Source organism: Temnothorax nylanderi, unplaced genomic scaffold, assembly GCF_030848795.1.
Source record: "Temnothorax nylanderi isolate EJ_2023f unplaced genomic scaffold, tnyl_v1.0 TNYL_tig0047_pilon, whole genome shotgun sequence".
Taxonomy (NCBI): Eukaryota; Metazoa; Arthropoda; class Insecta; order Hymenoptera; family Formicidae; genus Temnothorax; species Temnothorax nylanderi.
The window spans coordinates 794,555-810,796 of NW_027249109.1; the positions used below are offsets into that span (position 1 = coordinate 794,555).

At 36.3% G+C, this 16,242-nt stretch overlaps 3 protein-coding genes across 3 annotated transcripts in view; 1 reads left to right on the top strand and 2 right to left on the bottom strand.

Moving 5' to 3' along the window:
• Nau (myogenic-determination protein nautilus) overlaps positions 1 to 16,242 on the top strand; it is a 63,524-nt gene that overhangs the window by 16,996 nt on the left and 30,286 nt on the right. The gene's annotated exons all lie outside the window — the stretch shown is intronic.
• On the bottom strand, positions 4,366 to 6,548 carry LOC139772259 (glucose dehydrogenase [FAD, quinone]-like). Its single transcript, XM_071705793.1, has 2 exons — positions 4,764 to 6,548; positions 4,366 to 4,672 (listed from the first exon to the last, which is right to left on the bottom strand). The coding sequence occupies exons 1-2, from the start codon at positions 6,546 to 6,548 to the stop codon at positions 4,523 to 4,525; spliced, it is 1,935 nt and encodes a 644-aa protein (XP_071561894.1). The 3' UTR covers positions 4,366 to 4,522.
• On the bottom strand, positions 8,852 to 14,267 carry LOC139772221 (glucose dehydrogenase [FAD, quinone]-like). The gene is made up of 5 exons (XM_071705729.1): positions 13,550 to 14,267; positions 11,639 to 11,702; positions 11,352 to 11,539; positions 9,361 to 11,215; positions 8,852 to 9,271 (listed from the first exon to the last, which is right to left on the bottom strand). Exons 4-5 carry the CDS (start codon positions 11,128 to 11,130, stop codon positions 9,125 to 9,127), a joined length of 1,917 nt encoding a protein of 638 aa, XP_071561830.1. The 5' UTR covers positions 11,131 to 11,215; positions 11,352 to 11,539; positions 11,639 to 11,702; positions 13,550 to 14,267; the 3' UTR covers positions 8,852 to 9,124.

Here is a 16,242-nt window from a genome sequence, read left to right on the forward strand (position 1 = left end):
GCCCACCCGTGCGCGCTTCTGCGGTGCAACATTTCTCCCCGCGGTCGCTCGCACGCTCGCGCGCGCAAAGGCGATATATCGCGCCACGTATAAACGAAAATCTTCGGAAACTGATGAGACTATCCGACGCGCTCGCGTTAGCGAGCTGTGCTAAAAGAGCAGGGCGAGTTGGCGCGCAGAATCCGAATAATCGGACAGAGTATCATTTCGTTCATACTCGGATGTAGAAGCGAGTTGAATAAAATTAAATAAGAGATGACAGATAAACAGACAATAAAACTTTTGCATTTTTTAAATATAATACATGAGGAAGTAATTTTGCATTAATGAAACAGTAATCATTTTTCTTATTTCTCTGACGTAAAAAAAGTTGAGAAAATTATCTTAAATTAAATTATTTTAATTGAATCGAAATGTTTTAGACTTGGTCTAGTTAACAGCGCGCGTGATTAACAAAATTTCTTTTGATTTATTTAATATATCTTATTTTATGATTTACTTTGTATATTTATTAATACAGGGTGGAATTTGATTTGATCAGCTTTACGCCGACAGCGAATAAAAATTGTTTTGATGAGTCAGATTCTCAATATTTATGCGGAAAACACCATTTTGCTGAAGTATCTAATAATTTAGCTAGATACAGATCTTAAAATAATTTTGTTACATTTTAAAATAATTATGTAGGACGCTCAAACTGGTTGCTATTTCAAAATTTTTTGCAGCATGCTTAAGCGTCCTACATAATTATTTTTATAATGGTCCAATAATATAATTATTTTAAGATCTGTAATCTTAAATTTTTAGATACTTCAACAAAATTGTTCTTTTTGTGTATTAGTTTAATTTCTTGATATTGCTTATAAAAATTTTTGCGATTAGCTTAACTAATGTTCTTTGCATCTTTGAATTCCACGATAATTCACTTGTCACGGTAATTCTCTTGTTCCTCGATTATCTTCGTAAGTTAAAAGGCCTTTTATTGTCCAGTTTCTAAACACTTTACTTTGGTTTTGAAATTAAAAACTTAATTCCGCCCGTGTGCTTTAAACTCTATTAAAACTTTGCACAACGCCCTGAAAGCGAAAGGGTTAAAAAAAATGCTTTGTCGCATCTGGTGCCTGCCCGCCCTTTCCGTGTTGGTAGTCAAACGTATACTGTGAATAAGCCTTGATACCGCGAAGGCAATAACCTCCATCAAACCGATATTGCGAATCTTTATTTACGAAGATACTTTTTATGACAGACTAACATTTCCATTTTTATTTCATTTATTTAATATATTGAAAATATCAATACGTATTTATGTATTTTGAAAAAAAAAAAGATATAACTTCCTGATGTTTCCTCGGTGAATGATAAATCTTTGAAGGCTTTGATCAATTTATCATAGCTTCACTGAGACAGTAGAAAGAAATTATTTCGTGATGAAAATGAATCGATATTTGTGACTGTGTCTTTTTTCTATAGTCATTCTATAGTCATATTCATCATTCTATATAGTCATATTTATATTTAAATACATTATAAATATTTATATATGTTGCATTATGAATTGTATTTGATGTTCTCTCATTGTACACATTTTATATATTTTACATTTTTTTTTTGCGTCATAAGATGTTTGAAGTGCGTTTCTTGAAAATATTCAGTTTTATTGAACTCGAGCTTTTTGTGATATTCGGTCGATTAAGAAATTTAATAGAGTTGAAAAGATGTCTAGATATTTCGTTTCGCGATGTTTATCCGTCGTTTACGTGCTGCTGCCTATTTTCAACGTTTATCAATCACGCGATCTGCAATACGGAGCTGAGATTAATCCTCTTGTCAATAGCTTGCGGTCAGGTCGCCTTCTGACAATCGATCCTCTCGGCAGACCAAGTTCTCGCATGATGCACACGGTGTACTATTCTCCCCGTCTGTCCGCTTTTTCGGGCGCTTCTCTCTCGCCCCTTCGCCTCTCTCGACGATGCGCGATGCCATGCCATCGAAGACGCGACGCGTTTTGGGATAAATTATTCGGGAGGCAGGAGACCGCACATTGGAGGGCGCGGCCCTATTTTCCGGTCGACCGCCTGTGCAATTTCGATCGCTCGCACGCCAAGAGAGGCTGCCTCGATGCCACCACAATGCGGCCTCGATCTTCGTAATTGACTTCCCATCCGAGGTTCCCTCTGACACTTCGTCAGCCCATAAATGCTCGTATAAAAAGAGAAAGGAGGAAAAAAAAGGGATCGCACTGTCGATCGTGTCAAAAAGACGTGCGCCGCGCTGTCAATTTCCATGATAAATGAAATACGCGGACCGTCTATCCAGTGTCTTTCTTACGCTCATTCGGCGAAACGGCATTTATTTCGAGGAATTATCGCGTTATCGAAATCAGAAGAGTATGAAAGAAATAAAAACGACTGAATGGGGACTCGGAATTAGACTCATTATAGTATAAACGCGAATGCATGAATTACACTAAATTTACATATAACTATCAGATAAAATTCAAAAATAATTCTCATCTAGATTAGAGATTACTTAAAACTTGACTTAATTGTCAAGTCTTAATACCTGTTGCCGGATTTTTGTTTCCAATATGTGTCTGTTTTAGTGTGCATTACATAGACTTATTAAGAATCCCATTGTGTTCGAATGCAATTGTTCGATAAGCTTATTTAACTGTGCGTATCAAACTATAATACTTATTTCAAATTTGATTTGCACTTATTGTACGTATCGATTAATATTCACTCTCCGTTCAGCATGGAATTCATTTTACACGCATTTACTCGATTCCGAGTTGATGACGTTTAACACAAAGACTGTTATCAATTTAATTTACTCTACTCTATTCTAATCTAGATCGTAAAATGTCATGATAACGATACCTGTCGCTCATATGTGCCATTAAATGTTAACAAATTTATTTCTCGTCACGTAACAGTGTGTTTCTCAACACTTCTATCCAAAACACACTTTCATCTACTACGCGTGTCGTTAATCTGCTCGTAAACGCTGAATATTGCCCGTGTAAACGCCATTAGAGCCATCGTCATCTAGATCAAGAGCCTCTTGATGTGTTCTGCCTACACTTAATGCAAAATGGAGCGGAGATATCGTTACGAGTTAGTTGATGAATTCTTGTTAATAGATTTCACGCGCTTCCCTTAAATTAGATGAAACACGCGTTAAATTATTAATATAAATACAGATATATGTAATATATGTAATACAAATAAAAAAAAAAAAAACATATTAGAGACATATTAGTGAACGTAAAATGTGAGAAAAAAATCGAGATTAAAATCTAATTAAGGATATATAATTAGGATACGGCACGCAAATAAGTAATAGAATTTCCTGTTCATCATCGCGCAAACGTCTACATATCACGCACGCAAGTGACTCTCAGGGTGGCAGTGCGTCGAAGTAACCAGGGTACTCTTACATATGTTCTATATTAAATTATTGCGTTTATGCGACACTACCCTCGCTAGCGAAGAAGGAACGAGAGAGCGAGGAAGAGCGCGAGAGAGCGGAGAGCGACCGGTACTTGGACATTTATCCCCGCGGCTATTTCCGTGAGACACTTGTAATGTTTTCGTTTTTCCTCCGTGCCGAAAATGCGACGGGATTAATTGGCCTACATTCTGAAAATAGATGAGTGCTATGGCGCGCGTGTGTGCGTGCGAGTCCCGTGTGTGCACGAGCGCGCAACTCGACACGCACGCACGCGATGACCGGCGTTGAACGGTTCGTTAAAAATCATAATTTTTAATAAATCGATCAATCGATCGATTTAATTCAATCTCAGCTTCGGAATCTGCACGTGTATGCAATAATGTCGCTAAACGATCTTTATCGATTCTACATTCGTTAAATAAACATCTTATTCGCTTTAGCGCAAATCGCGATAATCGCTATCGCGGTCCAAATTTGATTTAATTTTTCAATTTTCTTTTTAGTTTTAATAAGAGGATTATCAACAAATTCATTTTATATTTTATAGTTATATATATAAAAGTTATATATATAAATCAACGATCTAAATAACTAATTGCTTTTAGAAATCACAGAATCGAGTTTGCAGGGGGCATAAGGCGCTTTCCTGTAGTTTTACCACTTGGTTTCTCGTTGCCCGAGTAGTAGTACAATTCTATCACTGTCGACAAGTTGTCATGATATGGTTACTTCAGGCGTGTGAAAGCTTCAGCCATGCCAACTCGCATCACGTGCACTGTGTACATGCTTGCTCTGTAACAGCTTATGAAGAAATTCTTCTTCGATCAAGTTATTTGATTCGCAAAACACTGATACACATGTGGTTTGTGACAAACGTAAAATCTATATTGCAGAAACAAATAGCAATGTTACTTATTTGGAAATCTTGAAAATTTATTTCACCTACGATATCAATCAACACCTGTGTACATTGTACCGAGTGACGTTTATAATATCGCTGTAATACTAAATTAACGTGCTACTTATAGAAACTGCAAAATGGTGCAATTACTTTGAAAAATATACATGTCTATTGTGACTTCTTTAAGTATCCCCATTCTTCCTTGATCATATCTGCAGCTTTTTCGGCGATCATGTAAACAGGTATACTTAGATGTCCCGATACAATTTCGGGCATAATAGATGCATCTGCTACTCGCAATCCTTGAATACCGATTACCTAAAAAACATTGCACATGAACTCATATCATTACTTACATATCACTTATTATACTATATGTAAACACTCCAGTGCGTTCTTCAGCAAGTACCTTTAATTTAGGATCGACGACAGCAGTCGGGTCTCTCCTCGCTCCCATTTTGCAAGTTCCAGAATAATGAAAAATCGAGGAAGATGTTACACTCAGTATGCATTCCCAGTAAGCATCGGTGTCATATTCGTAGTATTCGCATTCCGTATAAGGAATGTTTAACAATTGAGAATCGAACGCTTGCATCGTCTTTGTCCGACCAATATTTAATGCCATTCTAACACCGGCGATCATCGTCTTCATATCGTCTGGATGGTCGAAATAATTTGGATTGATTTCTGGTTTAACATTAATGTCATTAGCCAATAATGTTATCCGACCACGACTTTTTGGTTTTAACAATATTGTCCCAATGCTCCAGCCGTGGCTCTCACTATATTTAGCCCACTCACGAGATATTCGATCTTTAAAATTTAACATTAATGGAAGAGTATCTTTAAGTACACCACCAACAAACAATAATTCGATATTAGGTAAACTGCGATGTTCCTCTGGATGTTTTGTGTTGACAAAACCGAGAGCCTCGCATCCGCCCGGAATCGTTAACGGTCCTGTTCGATTTATTAAAAAGTCTGTTATATATGGATTAATAGGATTTAACAGTTTGAGTGGTTGTAAACTTATCGATGTGTTTATTTTCCATGACAATCCATAAAGCATTAGGTGATCCATAAGATTTTCGCCGACTGGCGCATCTCGGATAACGTTTATGCCTAGTTCCGTAAGACGTTTTGCTGGCCCAATTCCGGAAAGCATCAACAATTGAGGTGATTTAATTGCACCTGCGCACAGAATCACCTCTTTACTCGCAAACACGGAGATATTTCGACCATTTTTGATGAACTCCACGCCGACTGCACGGTTTGTGATACGATCGATCAGCACTTTTGTCACCGTACTCTTAAGAGTTACGTGAAGATTGTTGCGATCTCGCGAGGGCTTCAAATATGCCCTATTGCTGCTCATGCGAGTGCCGTTCATGATCGTGGTCTGCAAATATGAGAATCCTATTTCGTTCTTCCCGTTGTAATCTACTAGTGGATATCCCAGCTCCTTGCCAGCTTCTAGAAATGCCTCTGCCAACGGGGTATGAAATGACGGGTGCGTGATATGTACTGGTCCATCGGTACCGTGGTAGAGAATATCCGATTTCAGCTCCGGGATATCTATTGTTTCCAGCTTTTTAAAATATTTGAGGACGTCGTTGTATGCCCAGCCTTCGTTCCCCATTTCGGCCCATCGATCGTAATCTTCGGCGCCTCCTCTAGTTGCTATCATAAAATTTAGCACGCTACTGCCGCCGATTACTTTTCCCGCCGACCAATTGCAACTGTTATCATTCATACCAAGACAATACTTATTGGATGGCTTAGTTTTGTACTTCCAATTGATCTTGTTGTTCAGAAATAAGATGGGAGCCACCATAGGAATATTCGTGAAGAAGTTCTCGTTGGATCCAGCTTCGATCAGTAATACTTTGATGTGAGGATTTTCACTCAGCCTCGCTGATATTGCAGCGCCGGCCGTGCCGGCACCAATCACAATGAAATCAAACGTATCTCCATCTTGCAGTGTTAAATGCAATACTTTCTGACTTCGAAAATGTTGGTTTTGCTTCAAGAAATTCAATGTTCCAATGCTCAAGTCTATCAATTTTGATCCGCTCGTATTGTTGTCATAAAGTCTACGATACCAATTCGACGGCGATTGTCTTTGAGACTGTAATAGGCCGATTATGGCACTTAAAGTAAGAACACGAAGAAAGATCGTCACTTTTCTCAGCATATCGAGATAGGGTTTGAACAGTGAAAGAACAATACGCAATAATGAGGAAGTGTGCTTAACTGCCCGTTATATGTGCTTGCATTAAGATGTATTTGTTATACAAATATCAAGTCAGTACGAATGTAGACGTATGATAAAGTAGAACATTGTATCTGTCATTAATCTCCCAGTCGAATTCCTCCGAGTTGAATCTTATCATAGGTTCCTGTTTAAATTTCCACGCATGTTCAAACGAAATTTCGTGTCATTTTATGTATTTCTTCGATACATATTTTGATTTAGTTGCCAGTTTATCAGTCAACATAACTCGATCGAAAGCGTACATCATTGTGTAAGAAGGACAGCAAGGTCAGCAAGCGATTACGGCTAATATCCATCTCTTTCTATCCAACACCGTAATATTGGTTGAAAAGAGACAGAGACTGGCCGCACATGCGCCATATTTTAGGACGTGTTTCACATACGAGTAAAGAAGGGATCGCGCAGTCCATACTATAGGTCGATGGTCGTGATATTATCAAATAACTTGTAACTTTATCGCATATCATCTTTTAATCACAGCAAAATAACGACTTTCAAGTGATTATTGTCAGCGTCACGTAATACTGATATATTTTTTCTACTCGATATTCGAGTCACGTAATACTGATATGTTCTCTCTATTTAGGCCGATTCTACAATCAATCGTATGTCGGAGTCGAATATTGGAACGCAGCCGATGATTCTATGAGAAAATTTCTTTTTCGAAAACGAATTTTCCTCATTGGACCACCGGCTACGTTCCGACATACGACTGATTGTAGAAAATTAGCTTTAATAACGAACACGCGATTGACATTTATTGAACGAAAAGTTTTGTTTAAGGCTTACTTTAATAATGTATAGACGTTACTAAATATTTATAACGCTACACAATATAATGATAAAAGAAAAAATAAATCGCTATATATAATAATTAACTAAATCTAATAATAACAGATATAATAAGTATTTAATAAAGTAATAACAGATATATAAGCACTGCTCAATTTCTATTTAATGTTCATTACACCTTGAGTTTCAGAGGATAATTAGCAGTGATTCAGCTCTTTTATGATGAACATTATATAATTATGAATTTAAAAAGTTAAGCAAAATTTATGATCTTGGATTCTGTGTATTCTGCAGTTAATTAAATAGTTAAACTAGAAACTCTGATACTATTGCCACCGGCTACTTTTCTCTTTGGCCAAAAGTATCTGTTACCTTTCATGCCACGACAATAGCTGTTGGACGATTTGGTTCGATAGTTCCAATTGGTGTTGAACTGCAGGATATGAGTATACACCGAGATATCCATAAAGAAGTTCTCGTGGAAACCAGTTTTGATCATGCAGCAGTACCTTGATTTGAGGAGTGTCTTGCGGCTATGGTTGCTCCAGCCGTACCGGCGTCAATTATTATAAAATCAAAAGTATGTCCGAACTGCGGCGCCTTGTCCAGTATTTCTTGATTTGAATAATGTTGATTTTGTTTCAAGACATTATTCACTCCAATAGCTAATTTTAGTAATTTCGACAACTTTAATCCGCTGATATCATTGTTGTAATTACTGTTATAGTATGTGTGCCCATGTAATAAGTTAATCCCTGCACCAATACTGAGAACATAAAGGAAACTCGACACTTTGTTCAGCATGTTTGAATAATAATTGACTTTTGAATGCCTTGAATAAGATGTAATATTAAGAAATTTGCCTGCGTGCTTAACATATGTATATACTTGTTTCGTTTGAAATTTGTACTTTTTGTAGCGGTCACTGAATGCACGATTACAGTAGAGACTTTGTAAAGTTTATAATTTCAAAATGTCATTATGTGTATTTTTATATACTAGTACCCTTCTCTAGACATTTTTAATAGACATTTAAGATGAGTGTTGCACGCACGACGCCGTCGTGCTATAAATAAATATTAGAGCCATAAAATAAAGAAATATGCGATTATTCAGCAATCTTGCTTACCTTGGCCTACATATATCTAAATGATTCCTGTATCGGACTTTCAGTCGGGTGGCAGATCAAGGTCTCGAGAATGTGTTAATTTCTTTCAATTAAACTTTTATGTAGTTTCTATATTTAAATAATTGAGTTTTTATGTGTTTTATGTGTGGTTTTCCTTTAATATACTTTGTATATTTCAATTTAAATCAAAAGTGGTTTTTTGGGAAATTATATATATTTGCAAATTATACATATTTGCCTTGCAATATATATTTTTAAAATTTTTATTAATTTTTAAAAATAAAATTTTATAAAATCAGAATTAATATTCTTTTTATTTTCTTAAATATTCTCTGTCTCTCACATTTACACTTACAGATACTCTTTGAATTTATGAAATAAATTAACTAATACTCGCGAATTTCCTTTTAAATACAATTGCTTTTTAAAAGATATATCTCACGTATAATGTATCAAATATGAGAATTTATATTATCGTCGTAATTATAAAGTAAAAACATATATGAGTAAAAATATAATAAATAATGCTATTTATAATAAAATAATGCTATTTTTTCATAAAAGTTCATTATAATTATGACTTTTCCAAATAACCCCAGTCTTTTTTTATCATATCTGCCGTTTTTTCGGCGATCATATAAACAGGTATACTTAGATGTCCCGATACAATTTCGGGCATAATAGATGCATCTGCTACTCGTAATCCTTCAATACCAATAACCTGCAAAATGTTACATATGAATTTATAAAGCACACTGCTTATTATGATATCCCGCATAAATATTCTAATACGTATTTACAAACAAATACCTTTAATTTGGGATCGACGACAGCAGTCGGATCTCCACTAGGTCCCATTTTACAACTGCCGCAGTAGTGATAAAGTGTCGTTGATAGAATCCTTATTGCGCATTCCCAATAAGCGTCGGAATCATATTCGTAATTGTTGCATTCAGTATAAGTAATGTTTAAAAACTGAGAATCGAGCGCCTGCATCGTTTTTGTCCGACCAATACTTAATGCAATTCTAATCCCAGCAATCATTGTCCTGACGTCGTCTGGATCATCGAAATAATTTGGCACAATCTCTGGTTTAACATTAACGTCGTTAGCTAACAATGTTATTCTACCGCGACTTTTAGGTTTCAACGGTATTGGTAAAACAGACCAGCCATAGCTGCCACTGTACTTATCCCATTCCTGAGTTATAGGATCATTAAATCCCAATATCCTTGGCATAATAATATCTTTCATTGCACCACCAGCAAACAATAATTCGATGTCTGGTAAATTATTTTTTTTTTCTGGGTGTTTTGTGTTGACGAAACCGAGGGCCTCGCACCCGCCCGGAATCGTAAATAATCCCGTTCGATTTATTATAAAGTCCAATATATGCGGATTAATAGGATTTATCAGATCGAATAATTGTATACTGACCGCTGCGTTTGTTGTAAATGTCAATCCAAAGAAGACTGGATGGTCCATGAGGTTCTCGCCGACTGGCGCATCTTGAATTACGTTTATGCCTAGTTCGGTAAGATGTTTCGCTGGTCCGATGCCGGAGAGCATTAATAATTGCGGTGATCTAATGGCACCTGCACATAGAATCACTTCTTTGTTCGCGAACACACGTATTCTTTGCTTATTCTTGACGAATTCTACGCCGATTGCTCGATTTGTAATACGATCGATTAACACTTTTGTCACCGTACTCTCACGAGTCAAATGAAGATTGGTACGACCGTGCACGGGATGCAAGTAGGCCCTATTGCTACTCATGCGAGTGCCATTCATGATTGTGCTTTGCAGATATGAGAATCCTATTCCGTTCTTCCCGTTGTAATCTACTAGTGGATATCCTAGCTCCTTGCCAGCTTCTAGAAAGGCTTCTGCTAACGGAGTATGAAATGGGTATGTGATATGTACTGGTCCATCAGTACCATGGTAGTCAATATCCGATTTCAGCTCTGGAATATCCATTGTTTCCAGTTTTTTGAAATACTGGAGAACGTCCTGGTATGCCCAGCCTTCGTTCCCCATCTCGGCCCATCGATCGTAATCTTCGGCGCCTCCTCTAGTTGCTATCATAAAATTTAGCACACTACTGCCACCAACTACTTTTCCACTCGGCCAATGGCAACTATTATTTTTCATGCCCCGACAGTACTTGTTGGATGATTTGGTCCGATAGTTCAAATTTATTTTATTGTTTGTCTGGAGGACGATAGCGAATACTGGGATATCCATAAAGAGGTTTTCACGGGAACCAGCTTCGATCAGCAGTACTTTAATTTGTGGCACTTCGCTTAGTCTTGCGGCTATGGTTGCTCCAGCCGTACCAGCGCCGATCACTATAAAATCGTATCTGTCTCCAAACTGGGGTGTCATATCCGGTAATTCTTGTTCTACATATTGTTGATTCTGCTTCAAGAAATCAATAGTTGAGCTTAGTGATTTTTGCAACGTCCATCCGGTATTACTATTGCCATGCAGACTGCTGTAGTATGGGTGCCCATGTAACGAGTTGATTATGGTACTGATACTGAGAACGTGGAGGACACTCCGAATCTTGTTCATCATATTTAAATAATAATTTGCCTTTGAATATATGGAATAATGTGCAATGATAGAAAGTATGCCTAGATGCTCGTCATATATACCTGGCCTGTAATTTTAAGTGTGCGCCTTATGCAAGGTGTAATAAAAAAATCGGAACATTAAATTATCTCGGAAAAAATATCATTTTTGGAAGAAATGTTTTAGACAAAAGTTGTAGGATTTAAAAAGATCTATTTACTGACTGTGTTAGTTAGACTTTTTGTGGAGTCGTTAAAGGTCAAGTCAGGGTCGCTTCAATTTTTTCAATTTAGACCCTCTATTTTTTATTGCATATTTTTGTAGCCACGTAGTAGAAGTTTGGCGCGTTCTTGGAGCGAAAATTAACATGCGTTTTGTTCCAAAAGGTACAAGTGTGAGGGCAATAAGATCCCTGAAAGTAAAAAAAAATAGTTTATTGAGATTTGAGGTTCGGAAGTGCCTCGTTTAGTCGGAAGTAGCAGCGCGTACTTGAATATATGTAATTAAATACCGTTAGTGGTCCTTCCTGCGTTTTGTGTCAAGAGGTACAAGTGCGAGGGCAGTCTTTAAGATCCCTGAAAGTAAAAAAAGATAGTTTGTTGAGATTCGAGTTCCGGAAGTGCCTTGTTCAACCGGAAGTAGCAGCGCGTACTTGTATATACACTGCTAAAAAAAATTAGGGGACCACTTTTTCTCAGTAAGTTTTTGCCCATTTTTAAACTGCAATTACTCAGCGAATAATTAGCGTAAACAAATTTTTGAAAAGAGTTTTACGGGGCAAACTCTCTACTATAAGGTGCTTTTGTTCAATTTTTATCCAGTTTAATACTCAAAGACGTGGTCAGCTTTGAATAAGGACGCATTTGAGATATTCAAAACTTTAAATTTGCAGTCTTATTTCCACCACCGCCTACCAAAAAAATTGGCGAACATAATTATTGATACCATCTCAAAGTACGGACCCTTTCAAATAAAGAAAAGAAACTTGTCCTACGCCGATTATTTAGCCAGATATCATTTAAAGTAACCCCCGTTTTTTTATGATTTTAGTACTATACCGCCGGCATTTGCGTAACCCGATGTGCACTGCGGGGATATTGCTCGGTCGGATTTTGCACATCATGTATGTATGTATATGTGTATGGAGTGTACATGTACGAGGTTTTTTTTAGAAGTGTTGCTTTTTCGTTGTATTACCTCGCGCAATCTTGATCTCATATTGATGCATTTTTTTACATCAGATTGAAGAGGCACTGCGTCAAATTTGGAATAAAATTTCTCAATTCTGATGTAAAAAAATGCATCAATATGAGATCAAGATTGCGCGAGGTAATACGGCGAAGAGTGACGACACTTCTTACTAAAAGAAACCTCTACATGTACACACATACATATACACATATATATATGTGATGTGCAAAATCCGACCGAGCAACATGCCCGTGGTGCACATCAGGTTACGCAAATGCCGGTATCGTGCTAAAATCATAAAAAAACAGGGGTTACTTTAAATTGCGATATCTCGCTAAATAATCGGCGTAAAACAAAGTTTTATTTTTTATTTGAAAGGGCAAAGTCCGTATTTTGAGACGATACCAATGATTATGTTGGCCAATTTTTTTGTTACGCAGTGGAAGACTGCAAATTTCAAGATTTTGGATATCTCAAATACGTCCTTATTCAAAGCTGACCACGTCTTTGAGTATTAAACTGGATAAAAATTGAACAAAAAAGCACCTTATAGTAGAGAGTTTCCCCTGTAAAATCTTTTTTCAATTTTTTTTTACGTTAATTATTCGCTGAGAAATTACAGTTTAAAAACGAGCAAAAACTGATCTCCTATATAATCTTTGAGCAGTGTACGAAATTAAAAATTCTTAGATTTTTCCTGTGTTTTGTGCCAAACGGTGCAAGTGCAAGGACAATATTTAAGATCCCTGAAAGTAAAAAAAAATAGTTAGTTGAGATTTGAGATCCAGAATTGCTTTGTTCAGCAGGAAATAGCAGCGCATACTTGAACACAGAGAGAAATATTTCTTTAGATTTAACAAATTTTCTTAAAATTCTATTCCAAAGAAAATGCATTGGAATAGTCCAACCAAACCAATGTTTAAACTATAAAATGCAATTGTTTGACTTTTCAAATAAAATCTATCTTTACCTTAAAATAAATATTTTCTCGATAAAAAGTGAATGTTTTTTTATTGAATGTTTAACTTATACTATTTTATTATTTCAGTCAAAGTATTTGAATATTTTACTTAAATTATTTTTGTTAAATAAAACAATTTTATTATTTTAGTCATAGTATTGTACTATTGGTATGTGGTAATCCACATGCTTCTAAAAATGAAGCAATATCGTTTAAGACACTCGTTTTAAATCAAACTTTAACGAAATCTTTTTTTGGAAACGAACGAACCAAACTACTTTTCCGATGTTAGCACCAGAAAAAACTGAAGATGACTTGAGCACGACGTGTGTGCCTACACATTACTAATGGCTGAACTGAAGCAAAGCGCGGAAGGCTTATGGCACTTGATCCCCTTGTCTCGGACCGATACGGTCAGTGTCGAAAGATTAAACGAAATACGAAAACGGTGCGCGACTAGAAAATATCCGTGAGTGAGCGATCGCACACAAACGTCGGCCAGCCCCGTCAGAAACTCTCAAACACTTCACGTTTACACTTCTTCTTTACTTACCTAATGGTTTTCACGTTCGCACTTGGCAAGAAACAATTTTGCTTCTTTGAAAACGCAGTAAGATGATTGGTTTATCGATTATCACGTCGCTCTTGCTGCACAGCCGTTGCGTTCAAGCCGGACGAAATAGGCTAACTTGCTCGCCGAGCGATTATCTCGATCCGTAACCTGTTTTGGCTCGAATCAAAAAAACAAACGAACAATAACTAGTTTTTTAGCGGGGCTATCTGTCCGCTTAGGGAAAACCAGGTAGTCTCCGATTTAAATAAATTTTTAATATGTTGTAGGGTTGATCCCCCACTAATTAATAGTAAAGTGGCACGATGCAATACTCGAGCATTCGAAAAATAATAATTTTTTACTTTACTTCTTGTCAAATGCATATTTTTTAAAAATTGAAAAATGAAAAAAAATTTGGAAAAAGCGGGACTCGAACGCGTAACCTGCGTTCTAACGCGTCGCCTTATCCACTGTGCCACACGAACTACTTGTGAAATTCGTTTGCGTGCTCGGTAGATAAGGTGCACGAAAACTTTTGATGCAAATATCTTGCGAATGCTCGAGTATTGCATCGTGCCACTTTACCATTAATTAGTGGGGGGTTAACCCTACAACATATTAAAAATCTATTTAAATCGGTGAGGGCACTACCTGGTCCTCCCCTTGTTAATAAAAAACACATTATTTATATTTATTTTTATACTTGATAGATAGATAGATAGAAATGATACTTTATTACCCCAAGGGGTCTGAAAGGGCGTTTTGTAGGGACGTACCCAACCCTGTACAAATAATCTTACAAGGGAAGGGTCAACCCTCGGGGTCACCGATTTTGTCGAAATTTTACTAAAATGTAGTATTGATATAGAAGTGACAAATGCTGTACGGAGACGATGCGCTTCTCAACCGTTACCGAGAAATCGCGATGTACTTATATTACAGTATACATCATATACAATATATTTATTATTATTATTATTATTACTTTTAGACAAAAAAATTTTTATGATTATAATTTTAAAACTGTGCATAAAATGTTCGTAAAATATTAGCAATTTTGAAAGTAAATAAAAAAATATATATATATTGGCGGGGATATTTACATAATATTAAAAAAATTGTATGTATATTTATTGGTTTATTTATTAGTTTTGTATAGGTATAAAAAAAATGTTACAATAAAAAAAGGCGTACAAAAAGAGAATATTATAATAAAATGATTGCGATTATTCGTCGTCTTGCTCTGTAACTTTACAAACTTTAGAGTAATTGAAATAAAAAAAAACAAGTGAAACATAGAACTGACTTACACCAAGCACACTTTATAAATCCAATTTTTTCGCAAGCACATTTTGTTTTTAATAATGAGACAGGAAAACACACATCATTAACATTCAAAAAGCTCGGCCGTTCGCTCGTCAGTTTTGATGCAAACCATGCGTATTTAATCATAAGTGAAAATACCGGAGCATTTAAAGATATAATGCAATATTAAAGAGTGAATTTTTATAACATCTTCACGAGATGCTATTTCTCTTTTTTCTTGTAGTAATATAGGAGCCTTTTTTATTGTAACCTTTTTTTTATACCTATACAAAACTAATAAATAAACCAATAAATATACATACAATTTTTTTAATATTATGTAAATATCCCCGCCAATATATATATATTTTTATTTACTTTCAAAATCGCTAATATTTTACGAACATTTTATGCACAGTTTTAAAATTATAATCATAAACATTTTTTTGTCTAAAAGTAATAATAATAATAATAAATATATTGTATATGATGTATACTGTAATATAAGTACATCGCGATTTCTCGGCAACGGTTGAGAAGCGCATCGTCTCCGTACAGCATTTGTCACTTCTATATCAATATTACATTTTAGTAAAATTTCGACAAAATCGGTGACCCCGAGGGTTGACCCTTCCCTTGTTATTAACACACAATATTTCATATCATAATATTATTCATTAGTCTTCTTATGGTCCTCGTCGTTGTCCGTATCCGTGAGCATCTTCTCCTCCATTTTCTTCGCGGTCTCGTCGTCCATCCTCTTTCATTTCTCTTGCCCTCGTCGTTTCTCTTCTTTTCTTCTTCCTGTCGCAGCTCTTCCTCCCCTCCTTCCGCCTCTCCACCTCCTCCGGCTTGCCACTGTCCTTTCTCTTTACTCTGCCTTCGCTTTTCCTCCTTTTCTATCTTCATTGTCCTCGTCTGAATCCATCAGAAGGCTCCCCTCCATCTTACTTGCTATCTCTTCGTCCGCTGTCCTGTATAACCTTCCGCCTTCCTCCTTCCTCCTTTCCTTACTCCTTTCTCTTTCTCCTCTCTTTCTCTTGCTCTCCTCTCTACTGACTTGTCCTCGTCCATTTTAATCCTTAATTTGTTCCCTTCTCTTCTT

What these genes read in the sequence shown, in the direction of transcription:
- LOC139772221 (XM_071705729.1), bottom strand. Translation starts at nt 11,130, where the DNA reads ATGATGAACAAGATTCGGAGTGTCCTCCACGTTCTCAGTATCAGTACC. An exon ending in TCGTCGATCCCAAATTAAAG is followed by an intron (nt 9,272 to 9,360) that starts GTATTTGTTTGT and finishes AACATTTTGCAG; the next exon opens with GTTATTGGTATTGAAGGATT.
- LOC139772259 (XM_071705793.1), bottom strand. Translation starts at nt 6,548, where the DNA reads ATGCTGAGAAAAGTGACGATCTTTCTTCGTGTTCTTACTTTAAGTGCC. An exon ending in TCGTCGATCCTAAATTAAAG is followed by an intron (nt 4,673 to 4,763) that starts GTACTTGCTGAA and finishes AATGTTTTTTAG; the next exon opens with GTAATCGGTATTCAAGGATT.